Genomic DNA, 17,337 nt, shown 5'->3' on the forward strand with positions numbered 1-17,337 from the left:
CCTCTTCGCGGGCTCAGCCAATCAGGGGCCGGATTGCGTGGGGCGCAGGGTCGTCATTGGACGACCACAGCCCGGCCGCCGGGGCTTCGGCTACCTGTAGCTGAGGGAGCCGGCGGGTCGTCGGCCGGGCGGGCGCGCGCGGAGGGCTCGTTCTCGCGAGAGCGCAGCTGCCTGGCTCGGAGGTGCAGCCGCGGCGGCGGAGAGAGGAGCCGTCATGGACGCCGTGGAGGACTGTGTGTGGCCCAGGGCCACGTCGGAGCTCATCCTCCTGCCGGTCACGGGCCTGGAGTGCGTGGGGGACCGGCTGCTGGCGGGTGAGGCTCCTGCTGCAAGCGGGTGGGCGAAGAAAAGTAATCTCCCGCCCGGGGCGGGGCTCGCGGGGACAAAGGGCCGCGCGGGGCGGGGACGGGGTCTGCGGGGACCCGGGGACGGGGGTGTGCGGGGACCCGGGGACGGGGGTGTGCGGGGACCCGGGGACGGGGGTGTGCGGGGACGGGGGTGTGCGGGGACGGGCCGCAGGGGCCCGGGGACGGGGGTGTGCGGGGACGGGAGTGTGCGGGGACGGGGTGTGCGGGGCGAGGACGGGGGTGTGCGGGGACGGGGGTGTGCGGGGAGGGCCGCAGGGGCCCGGGGACGGGGGTGTGCGGGGACGGGGGTGTGCGGGGACGGGGGTGTGCGGGGACGGGGGTGTGCGGGGAGGGCCGCAGGGGCCCGGGGACGGGAGTGTGCGGGGACGGGGTGTGCGGGGCGAGGACGGGGGTGTGCGGGCACGCGGGTGTGCGGGGACGCGGGTGTGCGGGGCGAGGATGGGGGTGTGCGGGGACGGGGTGTGCGGGGCGAGGATGGGGGTGTGCGGGGACGGGGGTGTGCGGGGACGGGGTGTGCGGGGCGAGGACGGGGTGTGCGGGGCGAGGACGGGGGTGTGCGGGGACGCGGGTGTGCGGGGACGCGGGTGTGCGGGGACGCGGGTGTGCGGGGACGCGGGTGTGCGGGGACGGGGGGTGTGCGGGGAGGGCGCGCAGGGGCCCGGGGACGGGGCTGTGCGGGGTCGGGGGGGTGTGCGGGGAAGGCCGCAGGGGGACGCGAGTGTGAGGGGACGCGGGTGTGCGGGGAGGGCGCGCAGGGGCCCGGGGGCGCGGGTGTGCGGGGCGAGGACGCGGGTGTGTGGGGAGGGCGCGCAGGGGCCCGGGAAATGGCGGGAACGGGGGGGCGGACCCGAGGGAGACGGGGCTCGAGAGACAAAGGGCCGCCGCGGCAGCGTTCGGGGGAAGAGGGGTGTGTGTGCCCCCCCCCCCGCTCCACCCCACCCCGCAAGGAAGCTTGGGAGGGCGGGGGGGGGGGGGAGGACAGAACGGGGTGACCCGAGCGGGTGTGGCCGGGGTGCGTGGCCCACACCTGTAACCCGTGCCCAGGAGGAGCTTATTAGTTCCAGACTAACCTGGAAACAGAAAGTGGGGGGGGGGGGTGAGCACGAGCGGTGGGGGCTGTTAAGGTCCCTGGGGGAGATGTAGGGGGTGTCACCCCAAATTGTGCGTTAGACTTCTCTGAGTAGGACAGTGCCCCTCCCTCAAATGGGAGGGTTAAGCCCCTCCCCCTTCTAAGCACGGGGGGGGGGCGGGGGGGGGGGGGGAAGCGCAGTATATCTGGCTGCAAAAGACCAACCTGCAGCTGTCAGAGCTGGGAAGCAAGCAGTAAGGCCTGAGTCGAAGCCACTAGTAACCCAGGCTGCTGCTGTGAAGCTGGTAAGGGTCCCAAGGCCTTGAATTATTTTGGAGAAAAAGAGGGAAATCCTGTGGAGATGCTAGATTGTTTTAACTCTTGATCTGCCTTTATACCTAACATCATCAAGAAACACCCATTCCGCATTTTATTATTTTATTTATTTATTTGTCAGTCGTGGGGCTTGAACTCTGGGCCTGGGCGCTGTCCCTCAGCTCTTCAGCTCAAGGCGAGGGCTCTACCACTTGAGACCCAGGGCCACTTCCAGTTTTCTGAGTGGTTTGTTGGAGATAAGAGTCACACGGACTTTCCTTCCCTGGTTGGCTTTGAACTGTGATCCTCAGATCTCAGCCTCCTGAATAGCTAGGATGACAGGCGTGAGCAAGTAGCGCTCGGCTTTTTTTTTTTTTTTTTTTTATGTTGCTGGAGTTCAAACTCAAGGCCTCTTGTGCTAGGCAAACCTGGTCTCTACCATGGAGCTCCATTTCCCAGGATCCTCCTATTCCCCCTCATATGGTAATTTGGCTCCAGGCCTCTGCTTGTTCAACAGGTACCCTTACCATTTGAGCCATGCCTCCAAGCCCATCTTTTTGCTGGTTATTTTATAGGCAAGAGTGTAGTGAATTTTTCTCCCCGGGTGTCCTTGAACAGCCATCTTCCATATCTCAGCCTCTTGAGTAGTGTAACAGGTGTGAGCCACTGGCACCCAGCTAGGCTTTTGTGTGTGTGTATGTGTGTGTGTGTTTCGCATGTGTGCAAAAAAATACTGGGGCTTGAACTCAGTTCCTCATGCTCTTGCTTGCTTTTTTTTTTTTTTTTTTTGCTATTTCTCTCTCTCCTCTTTTTTTTAAAAGAGAAACTCCTCCTCCTCCCCCCCCCTCCCCCTCCAAATGGTTGCTTCTTTCATTTTAAAAATCAGGACTAGTACTGGCAGTATAGCTCTGTGGTAGAGTGCTTGCCTAACATGTGCAAAGTCCTGGATTTCATTTCCAGCACTTGCAGTAAAGCTGAGGTGGTCGCTTCACTCCCAAACCTGAGGGCCTGAGTTCCATCCCAAGCAATGCAAAAGAATGGCTGACCCCGGCTCATTGAGTCAAACAGGACTCCGCATTCCCCCAGATTTTGGCTTCTTTCCTATTTGTGTTTTGTCTTGGCTCCATTTTCAGCAATCTGGCACCATATAAGGGTCTAACCTCGTGAAGTACAGGCAAGAGAGCACTCCAAGTGAATTTATCCCTCCTTGTAGAAGTACAGATGTTTTCTTTCAACTTTTCCTCCCCTGTTCCTCTGCGCTGGGGATCTAGCCAACTCCTAGGGCTTCATGTAGCACACGCTGTGCTACTGAACTACAACTGCAACCCATAACTACAGTTCCTAAGTCCCATCCGTGTGCACCCCTTATCTGAATTCCCAGCCCTGTTTTCTCCTGCGTTCCAAGCCCTTTCTCTGGCTTATTGCTTGTGTCTGTGGGGGGAGGGGTGTGGAGGAGGGGGGACTTGAAACCTGGGCCTAATGAATCCTAAGAATAAGTTGTGATTTTTATTTATTTATTTTTGAGATAGTCTTACCATGTAGTCCTGGGTAGCCTCCAACTCTTGATTTTCCTATCTTGGCCTCCTGAGTAGTTAAAATTATAGAGATTCACCAGCATATCTGACTCATTTTACTTATTATTTATTTGTATCCAGATGCTGGTGGTTTAAGCCTGTACTCCTTGTTACTCAGCAGGCTGAGATCTGAGCCAGCCCAGACATACATTTGCAAGATTCTGTATATCTGATTAACCAGCAAAAATCAGGGAGTGGAGGTGTGAATCAAGTGGTAGAGTGCTAGAGCCATGATAAAAGCTGAGTGAGAGTATGAGGCCAGCTGGGAAGGTGGCTCAGTGGTAGAGCACTTGCCTTGCATGCTCAAGGCCCTGGGTTCGATTCCTCAGCACCACATAAGCAAAAAGAAAAAAGCCGGAAGTGGCGCTGTAGCTCAAGTGGTAGAGGGCTAGCTTTGAGCTGAAGAGCTGAGGGACAGTGCCCAGGCCCAGAGTTCAGGCCCCACGACCGGACCCCCCCCCCCCAAAAAAAAAGAGATTTTTGGGCTGGGAAGGTGGCTCAGTGGTAGAGTGCTTGTCTTGCATGCATGAGGCCCTGGGTTCGATTCCTCAGCACCACATAAGCACAAAGAGAGTATGAGGCCAGGAAGTGGCGCTGTGGCTCAAGCGGTAGAGCACTCACCTTGAGCTGAAGAGCTGAGAGACAGCGTCCAAGCCCAGAGTTCAAGCCCCACGACCTACCAAAAAAAAAAAAAAAAGTATGAGGCCATGAATTCAAACCCTAGTAACCCCTACATCCCCCCTCCCAAAACAACAACAACAACCAGTTATTTCCTGGAAGTTACCAAAATTATAATGATGCAGTTCATTTGTGTGATTAAAAAAACGAGACCAATTGTTGAGTCTGGGCCTTATGACTTACACCAGTAATTCCAGCTACTTGTTAGGGGAAAATAGAGAATTTAGTTTGAATTAGTCAGGACAAAAAACAAAACAAAAACAAAAATTAGGCAGATTTTCATCTCAGCAAACAGATCAGACAGACAGCTATAAATGAGGCAAGGTATGGGCTGGGAAGGTGGCTCAGTGGTAGAGCACTTGCCTTGCATGCCTGAGGCCCTGGGTTTGATTCCTCAGCACCACATAAGCAAAAAGAAAAAAGCCGGAAGTGGTGCTGTGGCTCAAGTGGTAGAGTGCTAGCCTTGAGCTGAAGAGCTGAGGGACAGTGCCCAGGCTCAGAGTTCAGGCCCCACGACTGGACCAAAAAATAAATAAATAAATAAATAAATAAATAAATAAATGAGGCAAGGGAGGATTTTAATCTCAGGCTGTCCCCAAACTCCCCCCCCCCAAAAAAAAAAAAAAAAAACCAAGAAAGAACCTATCTGAAAAATAACCTAAGCTGGGTGTTAGTGGCTCACACCTGTAATCCTAAATACTCAGGAGGCTGAGATCTGAGGATGGAAGTTTGAAGCCAGCCCAATTAGGAAAGCTTATTTCCGATTAACCACCAGAAAACTGGAAGTAGAGCTGTGGCTCAAAAGTGCTAGAGATGGGGAGGGGAAACAAAGGAGGAGGCAACAGTGCTTGATAAGAAATGTACTCACTATCTTGCCCATGTAATTGTAACCACTCTGTATATTATTTTCACAATTAAAAAGTGGTAGAGTGCTAGCCTTGAGCAGAAAAGCTCAGGGACGGTGTCTAGGTCCTGAGTTCAAGACCCATGACCTACAAAAAGAGAAAGAAAGAGAGAAAGAAAGACAGACTAAAACACCTTGAGATTTGTTTCAAATGATAAGAGTACCTGCCTAGCAAGCACAGGATCCTAAGTTCAAGCCCCATTATCACCAAAAGAAATGCCCCAAAGAGTGATGGATGAGATCTGAACTCTTGAGAGGTAGAGGTAGAAAGCTGGGAGAGTTCAAGGCTAGCCTGGGATAGCAGAACTGTGTCAATAAGACAAAAAGCTGTCAAACCCGGATTAATGAGGGGAGCGACCATTGCCCTAGAAGCCCAGCTGAAGGGCTGGGAAGGTGGCTCAGTGGTAGAGCGCTTGCCTTGCATGCATGAGGCCCTGGGTTCGATTCCTCAGCACCACATAAGCAGAAAAAAGCCGGAAGTGGCACTGTGGCTCAAGTGGTAGAGCGCTAGCCTTGAGCTGAAGAGCTGAGGGACAGCGCCCAGGCCCAGAGTTCAGGCCTCAGGACTGGACCAAGAAAAAAAAGTCCAGCTGAAGCTAAGCTTCGTGATTTACCAAGATGGGTGTATCCTTGGGGTGCATGCTGCGATGTTCCCCCCCACTCCCCCTCCTCTCCCGGAGCCATCCTCAGGTGAGTGATTCTGGCGTGGCTCTCCGCCTCTGTCTAGGCGAGGGGCCTGATGTGCTGGTGTACAGCCTGGACTTCGGCGGGCACCTGCGGATGATGAAGCGAGTGCAGAACCTGCTGGGCCACTATCTGATCCACGGCTTCCGGGTGCGGCCGGAGCCCAAAGGAGACACTGACTCGGAGGCCATGATCGCCGTGTTTGGGAGCAAGGGGCTCCGCATCGTGAAGCTCAGCTGGGGTGAGAGCCGCTTCCGGGAGCTCTGGCGCTCGGGCTTGTGGACCATGTCCGACTGGATCTGGGACGTCCGCTGGCTCGAAGGCAACGTGGCCTTGGCGCTGGGCCACAACTCCGTGGTGCTCTACGACCCTGTGATAGGATGCATGCTCCAGGATGTGGCCTGCACCGACAGGTGCACGCTGTCGTCAGCCTGCCTGATCGGGGACACCTGGATGGAGCTGACCATTGTGGCCGGGGCCGTCTCCAACCAGCTCCTGGTGTGGTACCCCGCCACCGCCCTCACGGATGACAAGCCAGTGGCTCCCGACCGGCGGGTGAGCGGCCACGTCGGGGTGATCTTCAGCATGTCCTACTTGCAAAGCAAGGGCCTGCTGGCCACGGCCTCGGAAGACCGCAGCGTCCGGATCTGGAAGGTGGGTGACCTGCGCGTGCCCGGGGGGCGGGTGCAGAACATCGGCCACTGCTTCGGCCACAGCGCGCGCGTGTGGCAAGTCAGGCTCTTGGAGAATTACCTCATCAGCGCCGGGGAGGACTGTGTGTGCTTGGTGTGGAGCCACGAAGGGGAGATCCTCCAGGCCTTTCGGGGCCACCAGGGCCGCGGCATCCGAGCCGTCGCTGCGCACGAGAGGCAGGCGTGGGTCATCACCGGGGGCGACGACTCCGGCATCCGCCTCTGGCACCTGGTGGGGCGCGGGTACCCAGGCCTGGGCGTCTCGGCGCTCTCCTTCAAGTCTCCCAGCAGGCCGGGCGTCCTCAAAGCCGTCACCCTGGCCGGCTCCTGGCGACTGCTGGCCGTGACTGACCAAGGAGCCCTGTATCTCTACGACCTGGAGGTCAAGTGCTGGGAGCAGCTGCTGGAGGATCCCAACTTCCAGTCTTACTGCCTCCTGGAGGCGGCGCCCGGGCCCGAGGGCTTCGGCCTGTGCGCCATGGCCAATGGGGAGGGCCGCGTCAAGGTGGTCCCCATCAACACCCCGACCGCCGCCGTGGACCGGACCCTGTTCCGCGGGAAGGTCCACAGCCTGAGCTGGGCCCTCCGAGGCTACGAGGAGCTGCTGCTGCTGGCCTCGGGCCCCGGCGGGGCGGTGGCCTGCCTGGAGATCTCCGCCGCGCCGTCGGGCAAGACCATCTACGTCAAGGAGCGCTGCCGGTACCAGCTGCCCCCGAGCAAGCAGCGCTGGCACACGTGCAGCGCCTTCCTGCCGCCCGGGGACTTCCTGGTGTGCGGGGACCGCCGGGGCTCCGTGCTGCTGTTCCCCGCGCGGCCGGGGCTGCCCCAGGACCCGCGGGGGGGGCGGCGGGGCCGGGCCCGGGGCGCCGGGCGCCGGCGGCCAGCACGCGGCGGCTGGGTACGGCCCCGTGTCCACGCTGCACTCGCTGCACGGGAAGCAGGGGGTGACCTCGGTCACCTGCCACGGCGGCTACGTGTACACCACGGGCCGCGATGGCGCCTACTACCAGCTGTTCGTGCAGGGCGGCAAGCTGCAGCCCGTGCTGCGGCAGAAGTCGTGCCGGGGCATGAACTGGGTGGCGGGGCTGCGCATGGTGTCGGACGGCAGCACGGTCGTCCTGGGCTTCCACGCCAACGAGTTCGTGGTGTGGAGCCCGCGGTCGCACGAGAAGCTGCACATCATCAACTGCGGCGGCGGCCACCGCTCCTGGGCCTTCTCCGACACCGAGGCGGCCATGGCCTTCGCCTACCTCAAGGACGGGGACGTGATGCTGTACCGGGCGCTGGGCGGCTGCACGCGGCCCCACGTGATCCTGCGCGAGGGCCTGCACGGCCGGGAGATCACGTGCGTCCGGCGGGTGGGCACCGTCACCCTGGGGCCCGAGTTCGAGGTGCCCGGCCTGGAGCCGCCAGACGACCTGGAGCCGGGGCGCGAGGGGCCCGGCCCCATCGACATCGTGGTCACCTGCAGCGAGGACACCACCGTCTGCGTGCTGGCGCTGCCCACCACCACCGGCTCCGCGCACGCGCTCACGTCCGTCTGCAACCACATCTCCTCGGTGCGCGCGCTGGCCGTGTGGGGCCTGGGCACCCCGGGCGGCGCCGGCCGCGCCCGGCCCGGGCTCACCGCCCACGTGGTGTCGGCGGGGGGCCGCGCGGAGATGCACTGCTTCAGCATCATGGTCACCCCCGACCCCAGCACCCCGAGCCGCCTGGCCTGCCACGTCATGCACCTCTCCTCCCACCGGCTGGACGAGTACTGGGACCGGCAGCGCAACCGCCATCGGATGATCAAGGTGGACCCTGAGACCAGGTACTGTGCGTGCGTGCGCGGGCTCCCAGGCTGCCCTGCGCGGTGGGGTGGGGGTGGGGGCAAGCCCGCCCACCCCGCGGCCGTGCGCCCCCTTCCTCCAGGTACATGTCCCTGGCCATCTGTGAAGTCGATAAGCCTGGCATGGGGCCGCTCGTGGCCGCGGCTTGCAGCGACGGGGCGGTGAGGTGAGCGCGGATCCCGGCAGGCGGGAGGGAGTGTGGGGGGCACAGGGGGGCTCTGATCCGGGGCTCTGACACACCCCCCCCTCCCCGCCCCCAGGCTCTTCCTCCTGCAGGACTCTGGGCGAATTCTGCAGCTCCTGGCTGAAACATTCCACCATAAGCGATGCGTCCTCAAGGTCCACTCGTTCACGCACGAGGCGCCAGACCAGCGGCGGTGAGCCGTGGGCGGCAGCCCGGCCGGCCTGGGAGGGGTTGGTTCATGCCCCGCGGGGACCCCCCCCCCCCTCCACGTCCCTTTCACTAACGCAGCTGCCCATCCCTGGCTTCCAGGCGGCTGCTCCTGTGCAGCGCAGCCACCGATGGCGGCCTGGCCTTCTGGGACCTCACCACCGTGCTGGAGCCCCAGGGGCAGCCGGCCCTGCCCTTCGGTGAGTGGTCCTGCCCCGCCCTCAGCCCCGCCCTCCTATCCAGTGAGTGGTCTAGCCCTGCCCCAAGCCCCGCCCCCTAGAGCGGTCCTGCCCCGCCCTCAGCCCCACCCTCCTATCCAGTGAGTGGTCTAGCCCTGCCCCAAGCCCCGCCCTCCCATATGGTGATTAGTGATACGGTCCCGCCCCCTCCCTGCCCTGCCCTGCCCTCCATCCTCACTGCAGCATTCTCTCCTAGACCTTGGCCCACCCTGCCTCACTGTCCAGGCCCACAGCAGCGGGGTCAACAGCCTGCACACACTGCCCACGCCCGACGGTCGCCATCTCGTGGCCAGTGGCAGTGAGGATGGGTCTCTCCACATCTTTGTGCTTGCTGTGGAGATGCCAGAGCAGGGGGAGACTGAGACCAAGGACGAGGCCCAGCCGGTGCCCCGGCTGCGCGCCCTGGAGGAGTACTCGGTCCCTTGTGCGCATGCGGCCCACGTGACTGGCCTTAAGCTCCTAAGCCCCAGCCTCATGGTCTCAGCCTCCATCGACCAGCGGCTGACCTTCTGGCGGCTAGGACACGGCGAGCCCACCTTCATGAACAGCGCTGTGTACCACGTGCCAGACGTGGCGGACATGGACTGCTGGCTTGTGAGCCCCGAGTTTGGTCACCGCTGTGCTCTTGGGGGCCAGGGGCTCGAGGTGTACAACTGGTATGACTGAGGCAAGTGGGGCGCCTGCCCGCTGGGCAAGGGGTCTTGCAGGACGGCGGAAGTGGGGATCGCCTGTCTGTGCCCATGCCCAGCACACCTCCAGGAAGAGGAGGTGGCAGCCGCAGGTTCGAGTCCAGAGCTGGAGTTAAAGGTGAGTGGAGTGCTGCCTGGATGGAATCCCCCAACTTCCCAGACCAGGACAAGAGTCTGGAACGGAAACAGTTTATTTTGGCCCAAGCTCCTTAACATCTGTGACTTTTAGTTTTGGTTTCCCCGGTGGAACTGTGAATACCCCCAGCTGTTGGGGTGCTCCTGCGGCCTCAGATGTGGGTGAGCGGAGGGAGGCCCAGCATAGCCAGGCCTGCGTGCAGCACCTCCCGCACCGCCCTCAGCAGCTGTAGGCGAGCAAACATCTGACCAAAGAGGTGTGGCCGAGGCTCCTAGAGAAGGGAACCGGTGGTCTCATCCTCTGCTTGTCTCCCTTGCCTTCCCCGAACCCCCACACACTCCCTCTTCCTGTGTGCTCACCCCTAGGACGTGTACCCTGTTGTAGTAGGAACTGAAGTCCATGCTCAGCTGGACCAGGAACTTGCACACCTAGAGACAGAACCCGAGTCACTGCTCTGTGTTTTGCTTTTGTGTCCCAGTCCCGCAATAAAGCCTTGTGTGTGGAGTGTCCGGTCTCGCGTGTCTCACCAGCTCTGTGCGCGCAGTGACGTGCAGCCCCGGGGCTGCGCACGTCAGGGCTGCAGCCTGGCTCAGCAGGTCGGCGAAGGGCAGGACACCATTGAAGAGCAGCAGCCACTCACCCTGTGGGGAACAAGGGTGCTGGGAGAGAAAAGCCGAGCCTGTCGTTGGTCCCTAGCTCACTTCAAAGGGCGCTTACCTCGTCGTGTAGCAATGAGAAGTCCAGGCTGCTCACTGGTGGGAAAGGGGGATACAGGCCTTGCTCTACACTGCGCTCATACCCCTCAAAAAGTGTGGCAAGTCGGGCACAGTTGTACATGACAAAGACGCCGCTCTTCGTGCTCTTTGTGGAGGTGCTGCTGTCAGCCAGGAGGAGCTGGGGAGTGGGGACGAACACAAGCTGCAGAAATGGTCATCAACGGGCTGGGAAGGTGGCTCAGTGGTACAGCGCTTTGCCTCGCAAGCATGAGGCCCTGGGTTCGATTCCTCAGCACCACATAAGCAAAAAAAAGCCGGAAGTCGGTGCTGTGGCTCAAGTGGTAGAGCGCTAGCTAGCCTGGAGCTGAGGGACAGACAGCGCCCAGACCCAGAGAGTTCAAGGCCCACAACCAGCAAAAACAACAACAAAGAAATGGTCATCAACACAGATGTCCTCCACTAGCCACCAGGCTTACCTGACTCTGAGGGCCTGTGCTTAGCATCTCAAACTTGATTGTGGCAGCACACAGAACCCCGAAGACCTCTGTCCAGTTTGGGTCTGGAAGAGTAGCGAGATTTGGTCAGTCAGTCTGCAGATGAACAAGGACAGACAACAAATGACCTGCTCCTACCCCAGGGCTCAGCCAGGGTCTCTAGGGCCCCACCTTTGGTCACATCCCCACCGTGCTTCATTGCTGAGGCCTTGCACACCTGCGCATGCCGGAGCCTGTATTTTGAAGACGGGAGAGGTGGTAGACAGCATCCTAGTAAGAAACAAACCCTTCCCCCCCTCACCTCCCCCCCAACTCAGGGTAGCTTTTTTTTTTTTTGGGGGGGGGGGGGGGTGTCCAGTCGTGGGCCTGAACTCTGGGCCTGGGCGCTGTCCCTCAGCTCTTCAGCTCAAGGCTAGCGCTCTACCACTTGAGTCACAGCACCACTTTCGGCTTTTTTCTTTTTGCTTATGGGGTGCTGAGGAATCGAACCCAGGGCCTCAGGCATAGCAAGACAAGCGCTCTACCACTGAGCCACCTTCCCAGCCCCTTCAGGGGAGCTTTTTTTTCCTGGCCTTACTTATAGTACTCAGAGGCAGTCATCTGATTGTCAGGTGCACCTGCTACTTTCACTGGGCCACAGACCAGGTGTTTCTGTGGAAAGATGACACAGGCTTAGCTTGGCTGAGCACAAGTCTGACTCCTCCCACCTGTAACCACCACAATGCACAGGCCTGCTCAATAACTCAAGCTCTGCTAAAGTCAACTACCAGGCCTATGAACTCAGGGGGCCCCCATGTCTAGCATTGCCCCCCCCCCCCAATTCCACTAACCCAATAATTCACTAAATCCACTAACCCACCTGGGTGACGGGCGCCTGCTCATCCAACTTCCACCAGAGTAGGTCCAACTTTTGTTGCTGGAACTCCTCCTCACAGCTCACCACGTGGATGGCCACGCAGCCATCCTCAGCCCCAGCCACGGGAGCCCCAGCCTTCTGAGGGAAGAGGAGAGTTTACTCCCAAGGTGTATGACACCCGGTTCTCCAGAGGCCTCTGGTCTTGGGAGCCACTGACCGCATCTGGGGAGCAGCCCTCTGGCCAATGGCGCACAGCCTCCTGCAGCTCAGACAGCACGGCTAGCAGATCCTCCGTGACTGCAAGAACAGACGGGTGCTGAGACTGGCCAGGATTGCAGAGGGTCCCCCCCCCCTTTTTTTTTTTTTTTTTCTTTTTAAGGGCCAGCAGGGCTTCAGATCCTACCCAGACAGTTGTCCACGTGAGGATCATAGCCGGCTCTGTGGCCTGGCTCGTTCGCCACATCCTTTAGGGACAGTCGTCCCAAGGCGCCGCGGGGCAGGGGCTCCCCGTCCTGAGCGGGATCGAGCTGGGCAAGCAGGCGACTCAAGGTGGGGATGGAGGAGGCAGTCTCCGGGGCAGTGGGCCAGTCAACCTTTAGTTTCTCTAGAAAGTTCTGCATGTGCGGGTCCCGCAGGGCGGGCGCCAGGCGCACGCAGACCCTGCGACACAAGGGCAGCGCTCCCAGTTTTGCACCCCGGAGGCGGGGCACCGCGACGCCCCTCCCTGTGACCCGCACTTACCCCTGGGCGCGCAGCGCGCGCGCGAGGTGATCGGCCACGAGCACGGCGCGCAGCTGGCTCAGGCGGAGCGCCGCGGGGCCGCGCAGCGCCGGGCAGTGCAGCAGGACGCGCGCGCGCGTGCGCGGCGCGGCGGGCGCGGCGTAGGCGGCCACGGCGCCCAGCACGCGCCCGAACACCGCGGGCCTCTGCAGCCGCAGCGACAAGCCCGCGGGCGTCGGCTCGCAGCGCAGCACCGGCGCCACGCCGGGGCCCTGCACACCGGCGACCGCGTGGAACACGCGCTCGGGCACCTGCGGACAGGCGCGCGTGAGGCCCGGCCGCGGGGCAGCGCGCCCAGGCCCCGCCCCCCGCCCCGCGCGCGCCCGGGCCCAGGCCCCGCCCCGCCCCGCGCGCGCCCGGGCCCCGCCCCGCCCCGCGCGCGCCCGGGCACAGGCCCCGCCCCGCCCCGCGCGCGCCCGGGCCCCGCCCCGCCCCGCCCCGCGCGCGCCCGGGCCCCGCCCCGCGCGCCCACCTGCCCGTCCCCGAAGCGCGCCTGGAGCGCGCGGCGCGGCGCCAGGAAGTCTCGAACCCGCAGGTGCCGGGCGTGCGTCTCCTTGAACCACACGGGGCCCCCCGGCCCGAGGGCCGCGTTGAGGGCCCCCAGAGTCTGGCCCACCCCGAGACGCTCGGTCTCCATGGTGAGCGGAACCGGAAGCACTATGGTTGTAGCACTTCCGGGAAGGGGCGGGGATCCGGCAAGCGCCCTCACCCCACTAAGTGGACAAGCGAGCGCCTGGGCCGGTCCGCTAGGCTGCGTTTGACCTATGGCCCCTGCCGCACTTCCGGACCCCAGGTTAGACATCTCGGGGTCCTCTCCTCACCTCTCCACGCCCCTGGGGCTCATGTCCACCACAGGAGCCACCCCACATCTTTGTACTCCATGTTTCACTTTTTCTCATTTTAAACGTGACTCAATGTCAGAATAAACGCCAGTGAGCAAACCCTCAAGTTGTAGGCACACGGAAGGCTCGTGTGCTACGGTTTCAAGTTCTTTGCAAACCTTCTTTTGAGATACAGGTGTCTTTATTACTGAGAAAAGCCCAGTCTGATAGAACGACCCGCTTTCTTGAAATCTAAAGATTTGGAACCATCCCCATCAGAATTGCTAGCTTTTAATGTTCCTCCCGTGACCACAAGCGATCCTCCAAGTCCTGTTCTGGCGAAAGAGCCAGTGGGAGCCAACTAAACTTTGTGACCACGAGCGTTCTCAATTCTCAGTATCGTATGGAAACTGCAACGTCTTAAAGAGAGGTCTCGACTAGTTCGAAAGTTTACAAGCACTTTTTTTTCTCTCACTCCCCCTTTCCCCACTTTCGATCAAGATTGAGCTCGCCTGCTGATCTGTGCTTTGGGAGTGCCCAAAGCTCCAAGAGAGGAGGGACATGCAGGGGGCAGGAAGTTTGGCAAGGCCTCTCTCGGGGTCAGGGCTGCGAGGCCCTGCTGAGAAGCGCCGAAAGAGCACTGGGCGGACACGACATTCCCGATGGCTTCTTGGCTTGCCCACTCAACGGGAGTGATCGTGTCATTCCAAAGCCCTTTCCATGCCACGTGCTCAAGACCTGGAGACAAGCTGATTGACTTCAGCTACTACTCTCGGTCCACGAAGACGGTTGGGTGGTTTTTTTCCCCCCCAGGAAGTGAAGGGCTATCTTTAGCTGGGGCGCCTCTGTGGGACTCCGCCATTGCAGCCAGGACCTCTCTCTACAGTGCTCCCAGGGGGTTGCAGAGTTTCGCCAGCCCCAGCTCTTCGACGGCTATGCCTGCAACTTCCAGCCCAGCACCTGAGAGGGGGACAGAGACTGGAGAGGCTCAGGGGCGGGTGCCTGGGGGTCAGGAGCCACCCCCACTGTGGGCCACCAGAGTGCTGCTCAGGCAGGAGAGCAGGGAACGAAATCCAAGCGCAGCTGGAATGCTCTGGAGACAACAGCTGCTTTTGGGATTCCGTTGCCCGCTGTCCAGCCGCTGGAGGGGTGCGGGTGGGGGGGGGGCTCCTGGCCCTAGGTCACCGGCCCTGGGGCCAGACCCACAACCCGTCCATCCCGTCCCCCGGGGGCGGGGGCGGGGCAGGTCGGGAGTAGGCAAGTGTAACCTAGTCGGGTGAGAAGTGAGGCGCTCACCTGAGCCCCACAACAATAGGAGGGAAGGCGGGTGGCCTCTCCTGGGACCAGGTCCCGATCCGGATTAGATCCCAAGGGCGGCTGGATTAGCCCTGTGGGTCCCCACGCAGCCCGAGCCACTGGGCCCGGGACGGTTTAAGAAGGGGGGAGGTGGGGGGGGAAACGCAAGGCTTCGAAATCCGCCCAGAGGAAAGAAAGCGCCGTCCGCGGTGGTGGTGGGAACCTGGGAGGAAGTCACCCCGCGCGGCCACTTCTGGGGGGACCCCCCAGCCGCCCCCCCACACCGTCCCCACTCCACCCCACCCCGCCGCCGCCGCCCCCGTCGCCTTGGGGCCTTTTGTCCCGTGACGCTGCCAGCGGCGCCTAGAACCGAGCGGGCCCAGCACACCGCAGCGACGGACACCCCGAAACCCACGGACGACAGGTCACGGGCCCCGACGTCGCCAGGCTTTCTCGCCCGCACGGCCCTGGCCAGAGCGCGGACGCAATGTTCCGGCCCCCCCCCCCCCCCCGCCCCCGAGGCCGGGACAGGGCCGCGGCGCCCGAACCCCGCGCGGCGCCGGCGACTCTGGCGCCACTAGGCCCTGGATTCGGATCCAGCCGGGGGGGGGGGGGGGCGGCGGGAGACTCTCGCGAGGCGCGAGCCGTACGAGCGAGGGCAGGCTGCTGGCTCCGGGCGCCGGGGTAGTCGGTGTGGGTGGCACGTCCGACTGGGCTCCGGTCCGGTCCGGCCCAGGCCCCGTCCTCATTGAACGGCTCCGTCAACACTCCTTCCGGCGTGCCCTTCCGCTGGCTCTAGGGCTGGCCCGCAGAGTTGGAGCCATTTTAAGGCGAAACCGCTAGGCCACGCCCCCTCGCGCCCGCCGGGACCAATCCGCACGCGGCCACGCCCCCACGAGGCGCGCGACGCCGACGCGGCCACGCCCCCGCCTCCCGGGCCCGCCAACGGTCGCGCGAGTGACGGTTAGGGGCGGGCCGTCCTCCCCAGACCCGCCGGGGAAACCTGAGCCGCGCCGCCCCGCCCCCGGGCCCGGCCCCGCCCCTTCCCCCCCAGATCCGGGGGATTAAGTGCGGCGGTGGGTGGGGTGGGGTGGGGAAAGGCGGGTCCGGGAGGCTCGGGGGCTCCCCGCCCCCCCGCCCCTTGACCAGGTGTGCGGAGGGGAACAGGTGCGCGGCGGCCCCGCCCCGGGAGCCCCGCGTCGCGGCGGAGGGGCCCAGGCTGGGGCCCGGGGGCCGGGCCGAGCCCTGCAGGGCGATCGCGCTGCCAGGTGTCCTCCCCCCGCCCCTCCCCCGGCTCCTCCCGTCCCCCGGGATGGCCGGCGCGCGGCGGGGGGGGGGGGGGCGGGGAGAGCGACAGGTGCGCGGGACACCGGAGCCGCCCCGGGGGGCGCGGGCGCCCCAGCGGTCATGGGCGCCGCCGCGGCGGGAAGTAGCGTGCGCGGCGCCCTCCGGGCCGCAGGGCGGCGCTGCGGCCACGCCGGGCCGCGGCCTGGGCCGCGGTGCGACCGGCTAGGCCCAGGGCCCCGACCATGGCCGCCGCCGCCGCCGCTTCGGCCTGGCGCTGCCTCTCCCGGGCGCGCCCCGCGCCGTGCCGCCCGCGCGCGGAGCTGCCGTGGTGAGACGGACCCCCCACACCCCCCCCCCCCACGGCCGATCTCCCCTCCTGGCCACCCGAGCCCGCTCTCTAACCCCCGCCTCCCGTCCCCGCCAGGGTCCCGCGGCGCGGGCACCGGCTCTCCCCCGCGGACGACGAGATGTACCAGCGGACGCGCATCTCCCTGCTGCAGCACGAGGCCTCTCCCGCCATGTACATCGACAGCTACAACAGCCGCGGCTTCGTCATCAACGGGAACCGCGTGTTCGGGCCCTGCGCCCTGCTCCCCAACTCGATGGTGCAGTGGAACGTGAGCCGCCCCAGTCGAACTCGCCCCGAGGCGCACACGGGGGAGGGGGAAAGGGGGGGGTGTTAGATTGACAAGTTGAAAGAGGGATCTCCCCCCCCCCCCAATACAGGTGGGGTCTCACCAGGATATCACTGAAGACAGCTTCTCCCTCTTCTGGATGCTGGAGCCCAGGATAGGTATAGGGGATCTTGGGGAAGGGGGTACTTAGGGCATTTCTGCCCCGTTAATACCCTCAACAGACTGACTAGCTGCCCCTCCTTTTTCTAGAGATTGTGGTGGTAGGCACTGGAAACAAGATTGAGCGTCTGCACCCCCAAGTGCTCCAGGCGATGAGGAAACGGGGCATCGCTGTGGAAGTGCAGGACACGGTAGGTTCGGAGGTTCTTTGTGGGTCGTTCCGGCTCAACCTTAGGCTGACGGATGACCAGTTTGTCTTTTCATTTCAGCCCAATGCTTGCGCCACCTTTAACTTCCTGTGTCACGAAGGCCGAGTGACAGGAGCTGCTCTGATCCCTCCACCTGGACACAGTTCACTCACACATCTGGGCCCAAGTGCAGCATGATCCAGCAACTGAGCAGTTGTCTGGGAGAGCAGAGGGCAGAGGGCATTCTCATTTCATTACCCTTTCATTCTCAGCACTTTAATAACACTTGAGATTGTAAAATCATAAGCCTCTTCTAGTTTGTATGGGGTGTGTGGCTGGGTCACTGGGCTTAGGGTGGTGATATGCAAGTCGAAGGGGCAGTTTCATTATTGCCCAGGAGGCAGTTTATATCCCCGTCCATGTACTTGCTCACTTTTGCAGATCTGAGGCCTTCAATTCTCATTCTCAAGTTAGGAAGCGTGTTATGGTGTTATGTTGTGACCTAGGTAGTCTCATGTAGCCAAGCTGTTTGGA

The 17,337-nt window shown here is 62.5% G+C and overlaps 3 protein-coding genes across 3 annotated transcripts; 2 read left to right on the forward strand and 1 right to left on the reverse strand.

Moving 5' to 3' along the window:
- The first annotated feature begins 94 nt into the window (after positions 1-94).
- Wdr6 (WD repeat domain 6) lies at positions 95-9,511 on the forward strand. The gene is given in 7 exon segments (XM_042666000.1): positions 95-314; positions 5,636-7,118; positions 7,120-8,097; positions 8,199-8,282; positions 8,377-8,493; positions 8,610-8,707; positions 8,943-9,511. Coding segments are annotated over 7 exon segments (3,330 nt in total). The 5' UTR covers positions 95-214; the 3' UTR covers positions 9,413-9,511.
- A 99-nt stretch (positions 9,512-9,610) lies between these two features.
- Positions 9,611-13,063, reverse strand: Dalrd3 (DALR anticodon binding domain containing 3). The gene is made up of 12 exons (XM_042666001.1): positions 12,890-13,063; positions 12,379-12,668; positions 12,041-12,297; positions 11,855-11,934; positions 11,641-11,772; positions 11,359-11,432; positions 10,953-11,014; positions 10,764-10,846; positions 10,289-10,465; positions 10,099-10,212; positions 9,931-9,999; positions 9,611-9,842 (listed from the first exon to the last, which is right to left on the reverse strand). Exons 1-12 carry the CDS (start codon positions 13,052-13,054, stop codon positions 9,723-9,725), a joined length of 1,623 nt encoding a protein of 540 aa, XP_042521935.1. The 5' UTR covers positions 13,055-13,063; the 3' UTR covers positions 9,611-9,722.
- Positions 13,064-16,063: 3,000 nt separating this feature from the next.
- Ndufaf3 (NADH:ubiquinone oxidoreductase complex assembly factor 3) lies at positions 16,064-17,109 on the forward strand. Its single transcript, XM_042665908.1, has 5 exons — positions 16,064-16,149; positions 16,246-16,438; positions 16,548-16,614; positions 16,706-16,806; positions 16,885-17,109. The coding sequence occupies exons 1-5, from the start codon at positions 16,064-16,066 to the stop codon at positions 16,999-17,001; spliced, it is 564 nt and encodes a 187-aa protein (XP_042521842.1). The 3' UTR covers positions 17,002-17,109.
- Positions 17,110-17,337: the final 228 nt, after the last annotated feature.

Source organism: Dipodomys spectabilis, unplaced genomic scaffold (genome assembly GCF_019054845.1).
Source record: "Dipodomys spectabilis isolate Male_0828 unplaced genomic scaffold, ASM1905484v1 ptg000360l, whole genome shotgun sequence".
NCBI classification, from domain to species: domain Eukaryota; kingdom Metazoa; phylum Chordata; class Mammalia; order Rodentia; family Heteromyidae; genus Dipodomys; species Dipodomys spectabilis.